This window comes from Podarcis muralis, chromosome 10 (assembly GCF_964188315.1).
Source record: "Podarcis muralis chromosome 10, rPodMur119.hap1.1, whole genome shotgun sequence".
Lineage (NCBI taxonomy): Eukaryota > Metazoa > Chordata > Lepidosauria > Squamata > Lacertidae > Podarcis > Podarcis muralis.
The window spans coordinates 32,493,977-32,511,812 of NC_135664.1; the positions used below are offsets into that span (position 1 = coordinate 32,493,977).

Here is a 17,836-nt window from a genome sequence, read left to right on the forward strand (position 1 = left end):
TGATACAGAAACTAAAACAGCTATAACCTCTAGCCATACTTTTCAAGGATTGGGAAAGGCGGTTGAGTAAGCAGAGGCTGAATTAAACAACCACCCCTAGGTGCTACTCAAACACCCCTGCAGTGCATGGCAGCGTTTGTAGCACCCATGCCACTACAGCACCTGAAGATATGAAAAATGCAGCCTAACAACAACAAATTTTATTATTTATACCACACCCATCTGGCTGGGTTGCCTCAGCCACCCTGGGTGGTTTCCAACACACATAAAAGCAACATTCTGCCCAGACACTGAGGTCCAGCGCCGGGGGCCTTCTGGCGGTTCCCTCGCTGTGAGAAGCCAAGTTACAGGGAACCAGGCAGAGGGCCTTCTTGGTAGTGGCGCCCGCCCTGTGGAACGCCATCCCACCAGATGTCAAAGGGAAAAATAACTACCAAACTTTTAGAAGACATCTAAAGGCAGCCCTGTTTAGGGAAGCTTTTAATGTTTAATAGGTTATTGTATTTTAGAGTTTTGTTGGAAGCCGCCCAGAGTGGCTGGGGGGACCCAGCCAGATGGGCGGAGTATAAATAATAAATTATTATTATAAAAACATAATAAAACATCAAACATTAAAAACTTCCTGATACAGGGCTGCCTGCAGATGTCCTTTAAAAGCTGAATAATGTATGGGAATGTAACTTATTACCATATTGGCCTGAATAGAAGCCTCACTTTTCCCCCAAATTCCGACTGTGAAAAGTTAAAGTGAGGCTTATATTTGCAACCTTACAGTGTGCAGCCAGGAGCGCAGGGCAAACAGTGCCAGGAGCGCAGCAAAGTGGTGCCTGCCCCACATGTCATTCCCCATCCTCTCCAAGGCTAGGAAGGGAGAGAGCAAGGAAGGGGAAAGGCCGCCGGCAACGTAGCATGCCCCCCCCCCAGTACGTAGCCAGGAGCAGCGACGAATGGGGCAGCTTATATTTGGAGATTTTTCTCTCCCTTTTTCTCTCCCCCCCTCCAATTTTAAAGGTGTGGCTTATATTCGGGTGCAGCTTATATTCGGGCCAATACGGTATATTTAGTGTACTATATTATATCCTTGTATATGCTATTTTTTCTCTTCTTTCTTTCTCTTTCTCTCATCGTTTTATTTTTTTTAACAGGGAAGAAGGAGAAGGAGAAATAAAGAAATGTTTTCTCACCCCCCATCCTAGAAGGACCCAGATTCAAGACAACTTGGAGTTTGAGGTCCTGCAACCAGGAACAGAAGGTAAAGGCCTTTGGGCAAATGTAATGTGGGGTTCTGAAACGTATTGAAAGCAAACCCTAAGGTGCTCCCCATAACAATTTTCGCTTTGTTCTCACCTGCCAAAAAGAGGCTCGCAGCTGGCATTGATTACTGATTCAAATCCGTCAGGGTTCATTGAAGGCAGGATGTGTATTCGGGTGCTGTCAAGGAGTTTTGTAATGACCGGATCACGCTGATCACTGGTTACCAAAAAGTCTATAAGATGGAGCAGCAACTCCCTCCCGACTGCCTGTTTTAAGAAGCACAGAGTTGTGTGTGTTTTAAATGCAATGGACAATAAGGTGCAGCACAGATCTTAGTTTGCCCAAGGTACAAAGGTAATACATAATGCAGTCCTAATACAAAGCACCGTGTTCCTAAATCTAGCAAGCAGAATATGATGGCCAACATGAATTGGGTTAAAATGTATTTCCCCCAGAAATCAAACAGCCAAGAAAAACACAGCGATACTTTTCTTATGGCTTGAGCAAAAACTGTCCCAGTGAATGCTTTTGGGGCCTGGGTGAGGCTTCCCACTGAAAACCAGTTCCAGCCAAAATACCCGTTGCCCAAGCAATGCTATCCATGTGGAAAGTGAACCAGACAGGACGCAGACACAGGCACAGCTAGCGAACAATGAGTTTTCCCTCCCAATCACTGCAGCTGGAGAAAAGCACCAGTGAGTGGAAAAATCCCTGTAGCTGTATTTGTTTACATTCCCCACACAATCATATGCACACATATGGCAACAGACAACCAAAACACATTGAATGGAAACAATTTCACGGTGTGAGCTGGCCCTATCACAGTGAGCAGCAGTTTTCAGCAAGGACCACAAGCCTGAGAATTAGAGGTTATAGCCTAGCCTTCCCCAACCTGATGCCCTTCAGAGGTTTTATACCACAACAACCATCACCCCTGACCATTGGTCTTGGTAGCTGGAGCTTACTGGCGTTGTAGTCCAACTAATAATAACAACAATAATAATTTTTATTTATACCCCGCCCCCCCCAGCCAAGGCCGGGCTCAGGGCAGCTAACAAGCAATAATAAAAACAAATTGAATGAATACAACTTAAAAAACCAAGATTAAAATACAACATTAAAATATTGAAACATTAAAATATTAAAATGCAGCCTCATCACAGGAGGAGAAGGAAAAAAGAAAGGGGGGGGGGAGGGAATCAAATTGGCTCCAAGCCAAAGGCCAGGCGGAACAACTCTGTCTTACAGGCTCTGTGGAAATAAATCAGATCCTGCAGGGCCCTGGTCTCATGAGACAGAGCGTTCCACCAGGCCGGAGCCAGTGTTGAAAAGGCCCTGGGCTCTGGTTGAAGCTAATCTAACTTCTTTAACTACAGATTTAAGAGCAAATTTAAGAGCATATTTTTTTTCCGCTCTTGGGGACTTCACAGATAAATATCATAATGTATTGCTATGGACCCTGGACATTCCTTAAACCAGCATATTCTGTTCTCTTTTGTCTATACTGCAGACATTGTGTTGTTACAATGAAAACTATCCTGCGTAATAAAGTGTTCAACTCTGAAAGTTTGGAATGCTGTAGACTTCCTACAAGTTCAGCACTTTAGCTACTGCCAGATGAGATCTGGTTTCTGGAACAGAGAGGCAAGAGGAAGACTATGTATTTTTATTTTTATTTTCTAGTTAACAGACCTGGAATGGTTTTGTAAAATACATAGCTCTACTTCGTTCAATATTGCTCATGACCAAATCAGAATAACCTTGAATGCAGATCTTTAATGAAATGGGACACATTTCAGAAATTGCTATGCCTAAAAGGAAGGGAAACTTCAGCAGGAAAATAAAACAGAGAATATGGCAAAAGTTTAATAAGCATGTCATAGTCTCTCTGGATTAAATGACTCTCCTGACTGATTCCCTAATGACTGAATCCTACTAAAAGACCAAAGGTAGATTCAGGTAAGAGTTTCCACACTCACCTATGTGTTAACTGGAAACAACTTTATTTACTACCTGGCAGGATGATAAGACAACCAACTCAGCTACTGAATTATATGTGCCCACTTTGAGGAAGCAGCCCCTTAGTAAGGCGTCATCCAAGTTTGTAAGCAAAGCTATGTTAGCCCAAAGGATGGAGACAAAAGCAGAAATGAGACAAGAGAGGAAAAGGCAAAGGGTCAGAAAGCACTTTGATATCACAAGCTAAAAATGTCCCGTTCTGTCTATTACTATGGAGCAGAACTGGTAAACCTTCCAAATGCTGAATGCCAGTGCTGGGCAGGCCCAAGCAAGCCAGCAAAGTAGGCACTCAGAGACATAATAGGATAATACATAGTTCCATGGATGTTTGCTTCCGTCTCAACATTTTAAATAGGATTAGCAATGACATAATGTTGCATCGTAAAAATAGTTCCTATTGCAAAAACAGAACATCACCACCCTACCCACTTATAGATGTCACCATAGCTCTTCAACATGCATCTGGTCACATTCCACAGTGCACAAAAAACAAGGAGATGTTCAAGGTTTTTTCCTACTGTGGGATCTCTGACACTTTTCCTAGGCGATGATGAGCATATTCTAGTTAGCATTTAATCATGAAAGGCTTTTTTCCAATTACTTTTTTGCAATTCTAATTAATGGTGTCATACAGTTCAGCAGGAGAGTTAAAGCACAGAGGGAAGAGAGGCTCATCTCCTCTGAAAATGCCCGCCATGCACAGCAATTAGGCTTGAAAACAGGCTCCCCTTGCAGCCAATTTTCCCAAGCCTAATTATAAAGTTTGTTAGATGTAAGTCATTTTTGTCCTGTTGGTACCGTCATGATCTCACTTCAGCTGAGGAACTTTGTAGTATTTGTATTCAGACATGAATGATAAAGTAGGGATCTAATGCCTATTTGCTCCTGAAGCAGTCGTTCTGTCTCAAACTGCAACCTCAAGGAAATAATGTGAGATGTTGTGGGGATCAGCAGCAACAGTTGTTTATTAAAGCACCAAACATATACTATGTACTGTTTATGAATAAAATGCACAGGTTGCTGCTTGCAGTGCTCACAAGAACGAGATAGGCAGAATAAGGAAAACTTGGCTAGGCATAACTAAAGGGTTTACAATTAAACCTATACTACAATTAGCTGACAATAAAAATTATTCAAAGGAAGCAGTGCCTCATCAAGAGGGAAATGCAAGAGAAGACATGAGTCCTTAAAGGAGGATGAAAAGAAAGGTTGGCAGGTATCTATTCATAATTACCCTTTAGCATAATCTCGCAGAGCAACACATGCACAGTGAAAAGAGTAAAACTATGGAATAAACATTCAAAGGTAAAACAACATCAACAGAAACAGCAGCGACTAAACTAGGCCAAGCCATAAAACAGCAATTAAAGTATTCAACATACTAAATCACTGGGGGGTGGGGGAGGAATTAATGAAAAGTCAGGCCCCAACCGATGAGGAAAGTACAGAAGTGAGAATTAGCACAAGGAAATCAATAGGTTAGTATTTTATGAATGGCGAGACTAGGACTGGGGAACCTTTCTGAACTAGAGTGCCTTACCACCACCAACTCCTACAGGCCTCTGTCAATCACCTGGCATCAGGTGAAATCCTTAATCTGAAACTACTGGTTTTGCAGTGCACTTTCTCTTTCCTCAGAATGCAGTGTGGTGTGAATTGCATAGTGTACTCTGTGTGGGAAAGTAGGGTGAATGGTCCTGCCTTGGGCTGGTGAGTGGATCTGATGGCTCCTTGGTCCCTCTTTCCACTCCCTTAATTGTAGCGAGAGAAGAGATCTATTCCCCCCCACACACAACAGTGACTTCATAGACATGTCTGTTGAAATGGGAGGGGTGTCTAATGCACTATTTGGCTTACCTTCCTTTTCACTTCATTTTTCACATTTAAACAAGGTTAGCCTACTTCACCCGTGCCACAGACTCATAATATGGTATTGTTCGATTTGCATAGGACTAAATTATAGTTTTACACAAGTTTCATCTTATGGAAATACCGTATTTTTTGCACCATAACACTCACTTTTTCCCTCCTAAAAAGTAAGGGGAAATGTCTGTGCGTGTTATGGAGGGAATGCCTACGGGTGGCATGCCTATGGATTTTCCTTCTATAAAAACTATGTGCGTGTTATGGTCGGGTGCGTGTTATAGAGCGAAAAATACGGCAATTAAAACCACCCACCACCAAGTAATAAAATTAGCCTTTGGTAAGCCCATCAGTAATGCAAACTGAATATTATCATTGCAAAATAAGTAAGTAAATAAATAAATAAATAAATAAATAACTCACAGCAGACAGGCAGACACTTCCCAAAAGGCTTTTTCTTGTTGTTCCCCCCAACCCACCCTGATATGGGTCATATGTGGTTTTGTTTGCTTGCTTTAAAAAAGCCATGCTCATATTGGCACTGTCAAGCCCTGCTAAAAATAATGCTTCTTTGTTAGCGCAGTCAGGCCTCTCCCCATCAGCAACAACTTAGAACAATGCTGTTGCTTCGCTGCTGTCAAGAGAGAGATTGTCCTTATTTTTATTTTTTAATCAGACTAGAATTTGTTTTTTGGAGCACACAATGATTTACATGCTGGGTTCTCCTTTTCCCCGGTCTGGATGAAAGAGAAGTGTGCCTTGGAAGAGAAGGGGCTGCAATCCATATTAAGATAGCATTTTGTTACGGCAGCAGGTTGTTTTCCGTTATTGTGGCACCTACCTGTATAAATTCACATCCTCAACCTCTTACCCTGAGCTAGCCAGTCTCTTATCTTCTCCTCTGTAACCTGCAAACTCCTTAAAGGCTATCCCTCAACCTGTGAAGAGTGAATTGCCAGAATTCACTGGAAGCAGGCAACCACGGTAACTGCTCTTTGCCTTCCTGGTATCCTCAGTAAGACACAGTCCCCTAATTATGAAGCTTTCCCTGGCTAGCAGCATATGAAGTTAGCTGTATAGGTGACATCACATCCATATAATAAACCAGTATTGAGCATTGAGAGAGAGAGAGAGAGAGAGAGAGAGAGAGAGAGAGAGAGAGAGATTTTTTAGTCTTTTAGTCCTCGCTATTGCAGAAAGAGAATCCAAAACCTTTAGGCACCCAACAGGATTAAGAGCTCTCTGTGCATAAGATGTATGTGTGGAATTCCTGCACACCTGAGGATCTCGGGGGGGGGGTGTTATTGGGTTGTTGTCATTGTTGTCATTTTGATTGTGTATTTTGTGGTTTTATATTTTGATTTTATTTTGTGAACCACCCTGAGACCTGAGGGTATAGGGGTGGTATATAAATTCAATCAATCAATAATCTTGATGGACAAAGTCCAGCGTGTGCCATGTGGACTGGTTCGCTCCCAAAATGAATGAAGTGGCCAAATGCCCCAGCTGATAAATCTGTGGGGTTAAGAAGCGACTGCAACCAGACAAGCCACATAAGTACTTGAGTTATAACAGATGGTTATGGAAAGTTAAAAAGCAAAACAGAAATGCCAAGGTGTTCCACAGCAGCCACTGGGAAAGCTCTGTCACCGCTTGTTTGGGTCATAGTGAAAACCTGGTGAAGGCCTAAACACTAGAAAAGGGCTTCCTGGTTATCATTTTAATGGATTTATTAGTGCTGCCAGGTCAGCTCTCGATCCTTCTTTCCCCGTCCCTTCCACATTCCTTACTTGAGGAACCAACTGCTTGTACAGTATTTCTCTCTTTAAATACAGTATGCAAAATATTCTGCTTTCCCTTCCAGTATTAGCATTGTGCGACTGTTAGCGCTTTTTCTACCTGCAAAATGCATCACTTCAGTCAGGCCACTTGAATTGAGACTGAAACTTGAGAATGAACTGAGAACACAGAAAGGAACCATTGTGTAGCCAAAATGCTTAACCTCTCTCTCCTCCACAGTCAACCCCAGACATTCCACAATTATTCCTTACTGCACTGACCAATATATACATGCTGCACTTCAGAGTGTAGATAAGAATCTGTCAATATTTTCCCCTAACATTTTTAAGAATTTTGTTTAAAAATTTGCCCAAAAATCCATTGTCTTCCATACCCAAATACGTCTGGATTTCCCTGGATATCAGGGAAGCAGCAGTGTCCAGGTGGAAATTGGGCAAATGTCCGGGAAAATCTGGACGTATGGCAACCCATGTTTTTCCATAAAAATTGCTCTTAAAAAACATATTTTTAAGAAGCAATTTTTCCCAAAAAGCTCAACAACTTTTGCCAAAACTAAAAAAAAAACCTTCAACAACTTTGCCAAAAAGTCTGGATTTTCATTATTATTGTGATGCTGTGAGAGATATTTCCATTGGATTAAAATAGTTAACTTCTACTGTATAGGCATTCCTCTAAGGTTTAGATATGTCTTTTATAAATAAATTATTATGCAAATGGATCAAAGCAGAGAAAAACTCCAGGATTACTGACAAAATAGAATAATCCACCCCACTTAAATGTTTGACCTTTCTAAAATAAAAATTGCCAACAAAGTCAATGCATGATAGTTCAAATAAACTTTTTAGGAAAGACTGGAGCTGAGTCTTGTCAACATTATAATCTACACTTATTTCTTTCCACATTTGTAGAAGAAAGGGGGGTGGGAGTTCAGCGGAAGGGGAGACAGAAAGGTAATCAGCAACATCAAGTGCCATTCAGTTCTACTAAAACACAACAAATTTAATGTAGTTCTTTAAATTGCATCTGATCCCATATGGTTGTACGGACCTTTACTTTCAAATTCCAGCCAGTCCATATGAAATACGTTGGGCATAAAGCCTGCTGACATTATTTGTTCTTGGATGACTTTAAAGTATGGTTAGGTGAACTAAGGTATGGGGGCCGGATCCGGCCCAATCGCCTTCTAAATCCAGCCTGCAGACAGTCCGGGAATCAGCATGTTTTTACATGAGTAGAATGTGCCCTTTTATTTAAAATGCATTTCTGGGTTATTTGTGGAGCATAGGAATTTGTTCTTTTTTCTTTTCCCCCCAAAATATAGTCCGGCCCCCCACAAGGTCTGAGGGACAGTGGACCGTCCCCCTGCTGAAAAAGTTTGCTGGCCCCTGCTTTAAAGGAAAGAAATACATCTGAAGAGAAAAGGAGTTAAAGTGGAAAAGAATGAGACAAGAAAAGCTCCAGTCCACTCCAGGTTAAAATAGAGGAAACACTGGCTATTACTGTAATCATACTACAGAAGGCCTGCGCACATAATGTCCAAGTACAATTAGTGCTCTTTTTAAAAAATAATGAGGTGCCAGTACTAATATCTTGATAAATGCTAGCACACAATGGTTCCAATCCATAGGCACCAAAGAGAAAGTGGTGATGGTAATCTGCACTAGTGACTAGCATTACAAAAAAGCTCTGATTACTATTAACACATTATTTTCATAATGTATCATTCTCTTCATGCTGCCATTTGAGACGATGTCTCAACCAAATTGATGTTATCAGCATTCAGCTTTGGCAACAATATAAAACTAGCCTTGGAGAACTTAGCAGGACAATTATTGTTTGGTATGCTCTTTCTAATTATTACTAAAGGTTGCCAAAAATGCACAAAGTAAGTCAGATTATGGCTTTTTCTGTCATTTGTTTGTTTCCTAGGGGTCCTAGGAAATTCACCAGGAAGATCATATGTATCATTCTCTTCGTTGTTGTTTTCTTCAGCTGTTATCAACTGAGGTAAAGAAAGTCTAAAACCCAGTCTTGAGGAATGATCGAAACAGATGGACCTTCTAAATATTACGTGTGACAGGCCCTTTGATAATATTTAGCACATCTCTCTCTCTCTTCAATTCCACCACGGCACTTCCATCCTTCGATTCTGAATCCCTAAAGAGAGAAATGTTAAATGCATCTCTAGCAATTTGGCAAAAACTTAAGACTTCCATGAGTATATGATCTCAGCTGCTTCCAAGATATCAGGCAAACAATGCTGCAAAGGAAACCACAACAATTGAAGTAGTAGACGTACCTCATCCCCATGCATATTAGCAACATAGTTGAACTCTGGTATGCCAATCCTATGTTGGGTTGGAAACCTTCCCAGAGCAAGAACCCACAGGTCTCTACCTTTAAGTGGAAAAGAAATTTTTTTATATATATACCATGGCAAAATAATGCAAAGTAAACAAATGAAGGGCTATATCTCCTTTGGCTCAATTGAACCCCACCACCACCAAAAAAACCCTTCCTAGAATAATAGGCATAGGATCTTCCTGACTGATAAGCAGTTGGGCTGCAATTCACCATGGAATTTTTTGGTGCAATTATTGGGATTCAAGGGTGAGTAACTATGTACAGAATTGCAACCCAAACATTGCTTTTTAGCTCAAGCCAAAAATAAAACATAAACAATATTATTAAATAAAAACTGTCAGAAATGTTTCCTTAGTCTTAAAAGCTTAGCCCACTTCTACAAACAAAGACTTATTTAATAGAAGACGACTTTAAAAATATATCAACAGGAAATCAGCTGCAAAGGGTTAGGGTTAGGGTTTACTTTAGGGTTTGAGAATTTACTTTAACAAACAAAAGCTGGCATGAATTTTTGGTCAGAAACCAGAAAACCAAATTTAGCTAAAGTCAACTACAGGGACTGAGCTGCCCAGGACCTCCATACACTCTGCCCAGGCTTGCGCTCCAGGGCGGTCACTTCAGTGCTGCTAATGCAATGGTTTGACCTCACCTCTGGAGGCACACTCCATTGTCTCTCAAGACTACTGTTCAGAACTCCAAATAATTGTATCAGATTGCCCTATATATTTGCTGCCACCCATTAAAAATTTTTAAAATCTTGATGATGCAGGACTTCCCTTTGCAGAAGCCATGCTGTTTCTACCCCAGGAACATTTATTTTTTTGATGTAATTATTGGTTTCATAATGCTTTACAGCAAGAGGTTAGGCTGATTTCCTAGGTTCCCCCAATATAACATTAAAACAAAACAAAAAATGCTGTTACACCAACCACATTAATACTTCATGATAAATCATAATTAATGCTTTTGTACAAACATGGAAATCACTCCTGCTTTGCTCTACCCTAAGTACCACAAACCACAAACATAGTTTAATGTCGAAACAAAGGATCATGGTTTGCTTCACTGGAACAAACCGTGATCAAGAAGCCATGAGTAAACCTTGGCTTCACACAATGGTAATGTGTGAATGCAGCCATTAGCTACCTGCCAATGCTCCAGCAAGGAGATTTAATGGAAAGTAACTTATTTGTCAGAAAATGCTTAATTTCCCATTTGAGCTTTAGGTCTGGTGTCTCATTGATTTCATTTTGTTAACCAGTCCTTGAGTTTATCTTTTGGCACCTGGGCTCTTCAGAGTCTCTCTTCATAGAAAGTGGTTTTGGTGTGGGTACTTATCGAAAATCTTACATAGATCAGTAACAAGAATTTCATCTCTGGAACCTACCAATCCTTGTTCCTTAATCGTTTCCCACCTTTTTCATCTAATAGTGCAACCATCTCCCTGTCTTGTTTCTGCTTCTGATGTACAGTGGTACCTTGGTTGTGGAATTTAATCCGTTGCGGGAATCCGTTCTACAGTTCGGAAACCAAGGCACGGCTTCTGATTGGCTGCAGGAGCTTCCTGCACTCAAGCGGAAGCCACATCGGACATTCAGCTTCCAAAAAACGTTTGCAAACTGGAACAGTCCAGTTTGCAGCATTCAGGAGCCGATTTGCTCAACAACCAAGGTACCACTGTATGGATGTTTTTAGCAACACATCCTCATTTTCTATTTTTAGTTTTACTGGCAACTTCCATTACTTTTGCAAGAGTCTCTCTTCCTCCCCCCTGCCCTCATTTGAGTAAAAGTTCCACTTTCTAAAAGAAGCATTGCATTTCTTGACTCTCCGCAAGATCCACATTGCTATTCTGTTATCTGTACTTCTGCTGAACATAGCAAATATTTTATTTGAGCTTTAAAAATAGAGGAAACACTGGCTATTACTGTAATCATACTACAGAAGGCCTGCGCACATAATGTCCAAGTACAATTAGTGCTCTTTTTAAAAAATAATGAGGTGCCAGTACTAATATCTTGATAAATGCTAGCACACAATGGTTCCAATCCATAGGCACCAAAGAGAAAGTGGTGATGGTAATCTGCACTAGTGACTAGCATTACAAAAAAGCTCTGATTACTATTAACACATTATTTTCATAATGTATCATTCTCTTCATGCTGCCATTTGAGACGATGTCTCAACCAAATTGATGTTATCAGCATTCAGCTTTGGCAACAATATAAAACTAGCCTTGGAGAACTTAGCAGGACAATTATTGTTTGGTATGCTCTTTCTAATTATTACTAAAGGTTGCCAAAAATGCACAAAGTAAGTCAGATTATGGCTTTTTCTGTCATTTGTTTGTTTCCTAGGGGTCCTAGGAAATTCACCAGGAAGATCATATGTATCATTCTCTTCGTTGTTGTTTTCTTCAGCTGTTATCAACTGAGGTAAAGAAAGTCTAAAACCCAGTCTTGAGGAATGATCGAAACAGATGGACCTTCTAAATATTACGTGTGACAGGCCCTTTGATAATATTTAGCACATCTCTCTCTCTCTTCAATTCCACCACGGCACTTCCATCCTTCGATTCTGAATCCCTAAAGAGAGAAATGTTAAATGCATCTCTAGCAATTTGGCAAAAACTTAAGACTTCCATGAGTATATGATCTCAGCTGCTTCCAAGATATCAGGCAAACAATGCTGCAAAGGAAACCACAACAATTGAAGTAGTAGACGTACCTCATCCCCATGCATATTAGCAACATAGTTGAACTCTGGTATGCCAATCCTATGTTGGGTTGGAAACCTTCCCAGAGCAAGAACCCACAGGTCTCTACCTTTAAGTGGAAAAGAAATTTTTTTATATATATACCATGGCAAAATAATGCAAAGTAAACAAATGAAGGGCTATATCTCCTTTGGCTCAATTGAACCCCACCACCACCAAAAAAACCCTTCCTAGAATAATAGGCATAGGATCTTCCTGACTGATAAGCAGTTGGGCTGCAATTCACCATGGAATTTTTTGGTGCAATTATTGGGATTCAAGGGTGAGTAACTATGTACAGAATTGCAACCCAAACATTGCTTTTTAGCTCAAGCCAAAAATAAAACATAAACAATATTATTAAATAAAAACTGTCAGAAATGTTTCCTTAGTCTTAAAAGCTTAGCCCACTTCTACAAACAAAGACTTATTTAATAGAAGACGACTTTAAAAATATATCAACAGGAAATCAGCTGCAAAGGGTTAGGGTTAGGGTTTACTTTAGGGTTTGAGAATTTACTTTAACAAACAAAAGCTGGCATGAATTTTTGGTCAGAAACCAGAAAACCAAATTTAGCTAAAGTCAACTACAGGGACTGAGCTGCCCAGGACCTCCATACACTCTGCCCAGGCTTGCGCTCCAGGGCGGTCACTTCAGTGCTGCTAATGCAATGGTTTGACCTCACCTCTGGAGGCACACTCCATTGTCTCTCAAGACTACTGTTCAGAACTCCAAATAATTGTATCAGATTGCCCTATATATTTGCTGCCACCCATTAAAAATTTTTAAAATCTTGATGATGCAGGACTTCCCTTTGCAGAAGCCATGCTGTTTCTACCCCAGGAACATTTATTTTTTTGATGTAATTATTGGTTTCATAATGCTTTACAGCAAGAGGTTAGGCTGATTTCCTAGGTTCCCCCAATATAACATTAAAACAAAACAAAAAATGCTGTTACACCAACCACATTAATACTTCATGATAAATCATAATTAATGCTTTTGTACAAACATGGAAATCACTCCTGCTTTGCTCTACCCTAAGTACCACAAACCACAAACATAGTTTAATGTCGAAACAAAGGATCATGGTTTGCTTCACTGGAACAAACCGTGATCAAGAAGCCATGAGTAAACCTTGGCTTCACACAATGGTAATGTGTGAATGCAGCCATTAGCTACCTGCCAATGCTCCAGCAAGGAGATTTAATGGAAAGTAACTTATTTGTCAGAAAATGCTTAATTTCCCATTTGAGCTTTAGGTCTGGTGTCTCATTGATTTCATTTTGTTAACCAGTCCTTGAGTTTATCTTTTGGCACCTGGGCTCTTCAGAGTCTCTCTTCATAGAAAGTGGTTTTGGTGTGGGTACTTATCGAAAATCTTACATAGATCAGTAACAAGAATTTCATCTCTGGAACCTACCAATCCTTGTTCCTTAATCGTTTCCCACCTTTTTCATCTAATAGTGCAACCATCTCCCTGTCTTGTTTCTGCTTCTGATGTACAGTGGTACCTTGGTTGTGGAATTTAATCCGTTGCGGGAATCCGTTCTACAGTTCGGAAACCAAGGCACGGCTTCTGATTGGCTGCAGGAGCTTCCTGCACTCAAGCGGAAGCCACATCGGACATTCAGCTTCCAAAAAACGTTTGCAAACTGGAACAGTCCAGTTTGCAGCATTCAGGAGCCGATTTGCTCAACAACCAAGGTACCACTGTATGGATGTTTTTAGCAACACATCCTCATTTTCTATTTTTAGTTTTACTGGCAACTTCCATTACTTTTGCAAGAGTCTCTCTTCCTCCCCCCTGCCCTCATTTGAGTAAAAGTTCCACTTTCTAAAAGAAGCATTGCATTTCTTGACTCTCCGCAAGATCCACATTGCTATTCTGTTATCTGTACTTCTGCTGAACATAGCAAATATTTTATTTGAGCTTTAAATATAATACATTATTATATTATAAATAACCTCTAAGTATCCTGAAGAGATTTGACCTGGGGCAGCCAATGTGCTGCTCGCCACATGTTACTGAACTACAATTCCCAGCACCAGAGTAGGACTGATGGGAGTCCAGCAACATTTGGAGGGTGTCATGATAGCTATCCCTGGATTTGAATATCCTGACTCTAAATTTCAGCCTATCCCTTCCATATTCTTTTTCAAGTTTCCTCTTTCAAAATCAAATGTGACTGTCTGGGCTTTCTTGGTAATTTCCCACTTAGTAATTGCCACCCAACTGCTGACCAATTCACTTGCCCAGCTGCTTTTGCAGAAAACTGTGCCTTTGGGAGGAACCAACACCTCTGGAGACAAACATCAGCTGGAAAATAGCAGCAGCAAACTAAGTAAGGGGTCCAGATCAGGAGCACATTCCCAAACAGTGCCATGTGGCTGTCTCCCACCCCCACCCCCCAAAAAGTGACTATTTTGTAAAAAGTGTGAATTAAATAACATGTATTTTGGCACTATCTCTCAGAGGCTCCAATCCCACACATGCTTAACTGGGAGTGTGACCCATTGTATACATTGGAGTAAACATGCATTGGATTATGTTACATTTTGCTGACAGAGGAAGCCAAAACCCTTAGCTAAATAATATTAAGCTTCACTTGGTTGTATCAGACAGTTAGGCTGCCATTCTGAACTCATATCTGGGAAGGAGTAAACCCAAAAGAAACAAATGAGACTTAGTTTTGAGGGGACACATACAGGATTATTGCACTGTTTTTAATATTTAAACTTTTGTGATTGCCTTCCGGCAGGATCCGGAGCCCATGTGAATGGTGCGTTGTTTAGCAGTTTTCAGTACATAAAAGTATTGCTGTTGATTTTAAAAAGTTCACATACAGGCTATGTGAACAAAAACAAACAAACATCTACTTCCTCTGATTTACAGAAGATTCCTGGGCTAAGTCAGAAATTTATGTATAAGTAAACATATCACCAACTTTTTTTTTTTACTCTGCTAGCTCATTTTGTATCTATTAAGCTAGAAGGACTGAGACACCTGAAACATGATGTTCTTTCAGACATCAGGATAAACTTTGCTTTCATTCCTCTGGGAAATGAAAGCACTGAAAATAGCAATGTTGATCTAGCATTAAGTTCTATCTATAACTAAAAGGAACTACGGGCCACTGTTTGTGCAGTGAGACTGTTTCATTAGTCATTAGTGTATTTGGTAGAGATGTAACTTTCCTAACCATTCCGCTACTTATTAGTTTTTATTACCGAACATTCGCGTCACAATGAAACTGTCTACATATCAGCTTGAGAGTCTCCAGAATACTTTATGAGCGTCTTCATCCCTTTACGTCTACCCTAATCTAATGCATGTTTACTTATTTACTTAAGTTTACTAAGCATGTTTACCTATTTCAATATCTATGTAGTCCTTATCACCAAAAGAGGATTCTGCTGTGCTAAGAAAACAAACCGACACAGGAGTGGTCATAGGGATAAGGTGGTTTTTGTAAGTGAAACTACCATAACATACACAGTGACCTGAAATCTAAGATACTTCCAGAAAGGTTACTGAGGAGTGACAGTCATTTATATCAATACTAGAAGCTTGCTGACATAAGAGAAAAAAGAGAAGACAGATTATAATTGGCTATAAATGCTAAGGTAGATGCCATGCTAAACTTGTAATTAGAAAGAACATTAGGGTGTAAAAAATAATAAGAGCAGGGCATGGTTAGTTTAATCAGAATTGCAGTGTCTGTGTGAGATTGAAGATTTAAACTCCCCACTACCACAATACCCCTACCCTAAAAACTCATCCTCATCCATGTGGCTTTGAGTTTTAGAAAAGTTTTAGAAAAAGGGAGATTCCCCCTGGCAAGCCCTAAGAAGAATGTGGGAGATTTTTGTTGGAATTGCAACTGGGATATGAAAGATTAAACCTCACTGCCCCATGTGCTCTGCTCTCAATTCCTTCCTACACCTTAAAAAAGGTTTGAACTCTGCCTTTGTTTGACTCAATAGGGCAGAAAACCCTTATGCAAAACAGGCAAAATTTGTCCCTGTCACAAGAGGGGAAACGGAGGGGGCTGGGAAAATGATGGTGTCAGCAATTGAACAAGCAGCAAAGAAACAGCTTGCATTTCTGAACCAACCTAACCTCCACAACTGCTATTTGCAGCCAAAGGAAAGCTCCCACTTGGTGTCAATGGGAGTTTTACTTCCATCACAGATTTATTTAACCATTTGTTCATTTAACAAAATGTATGTACTGCTTGGTCAATAAAAGACCTCAAAGCAGTTACAACGATAAAAGGGGAAGAAGAACCAATCTGCTATGAAAAGGAAAAATGGCATAATGTTCTATAACTCTCTCTCTCTCTCTCTCTCTCTCTCTCTCTCTATATATATATATATATATATACTTTAGCCACTGGAAACTAAACATAGCTCTAGGATGGAGGTGGCAAAGGCATGCTGTGGGCAGTGAAATAACCCCCCCCCCCCCGATTCCTTACAATTAGGCTACAGTTGTACATACCGGTAAATTAAAAGTTGTTTTCAAAAACAACATCTACTTCCTCTGATTTACAGAAGATTCCTGGCATAAGTCAGATATTTATGTATGAGTAAACATATTACCAACTTTTTTTTTACTCTGCTGGCTCATTTTGTACCTATTAAGCCAACAGACGTTTTAAAATATCTTGCAGAGAGCGGTGAAGATTCTTAAGCGAATGTACTCTGCCTGCTTCCAAAGACAGCAGTAATTATATGTATTCATTTTTTTAAAGAAATAAATTGCATACCCCTGTATCATAAAAATATATCACAGCAGTTTGCAATATAAAAACAAAACAAAACAATAGCATCATAAAAAGTTAAAAACAAGTTAGAAGCAAAAGGAAATTAAAAACAAACATCAACAGATCATTGTGGGGAATGTACCCTTAATTGCCTGCATAAGCTTCCTAGAATGGTAAAGCTCTTAGAAGGCATTAAAAAGTGTGACACAGAAGGCACCTGTTGAGAAAGTACAGTAGTACCTCGGGTTAAGAACTTAATTCGTTCTAGAGGTCTGTTCTTAACCTGAAACTTTTCTTAATCTGAAGCACCACTTTAGCTAATGGGGCCTCCTGCTGCCGCTGCGCCGCCAGAGCAAAATTTCTGTTCTCATCCTGAAGCAAAGTTCTTAACCCGAGGTAATATTTCTGGGTTAGCGGAGTCTGTAACCTGAAGCGTATGTAACCTGAGGTACCACTGTATAGAGAAAGTTTGACACAGATCTTCAGTCCCAGAGTGTGGATCTGCTTGGGCATTTTCTATATTAAAACCCTAAGCAATTTTCATGATCAGGTTTAGGTTTAAAAAGCTTGCCGAATCTCAGCCCAGTTTATAGAACAATTCTACGCATGTCTTCTAAGAAGTAAGTCCCACTGAATTCCATAGGACTTAACTCTCCAGCTAGTGTGGAAGGAATATGGCCAGTTAAGGATGTTCACAATATGTTAGTGCCTGCTAAGCCAAGGACGTAAACCTTCGCTATGTAGTCACAGAAGACCCTCTCTCTGTTTTGCATCCTTCTGGCTCTTGGTAAGAGAGATGGTTTTTCAACATTCATACACAGCACCTATGATCAGCAATTAGAACTTGTATAGACTTGGTTTCTTAACTAATAGGATCAGTCAACCAATTCCAAGTAGCAGTGCTTTGGCTGCACAAATGGAATGGGAAGAGAAAGCTTTGAGATGTGGAAAAGCCCTTTGGCCCTTGTTTGAAGATGTGTAATCCCCAGTGCTAGAGACAGATTATTATTC

The 17,836-nt window shown here is 40.2% G+C and overlaps 1 protein-coding gene across 2 annotated transcripts in view; it reads right to left on the minus strand.

Annotated features, from left to right (window-relative positions):
• The window catches only part of CPM (carboxypeptidase M), a 52,377-nt gene that overhangs the window by 11,304 nt on the left and 23,237 nt on the right, over window positions 1-17,836 (minus strand). The window contains exons 3-4 of one of the 2 annotated variants that reach the window (XM_077934710.1): window positions 12,028-12,125; window positions 1,348-1,520 (exon numbers count right to left, since the gene is read on the minus strand). In XM_077934710.1, the coding sequence (XP_077790836.1) occupies window positions 1,348-1,520; window positions 12,028-12,125 (271 nt within the window). Of the gene's footprint in view, window positions 1-1,347; window positions 1,521-9,235; window positions 9,358-12,027; window positions 12,126-17,836 lie in introns of those variants that run through there. The other variant, XM_028745787.2, reaches the window with a different exon arrangement.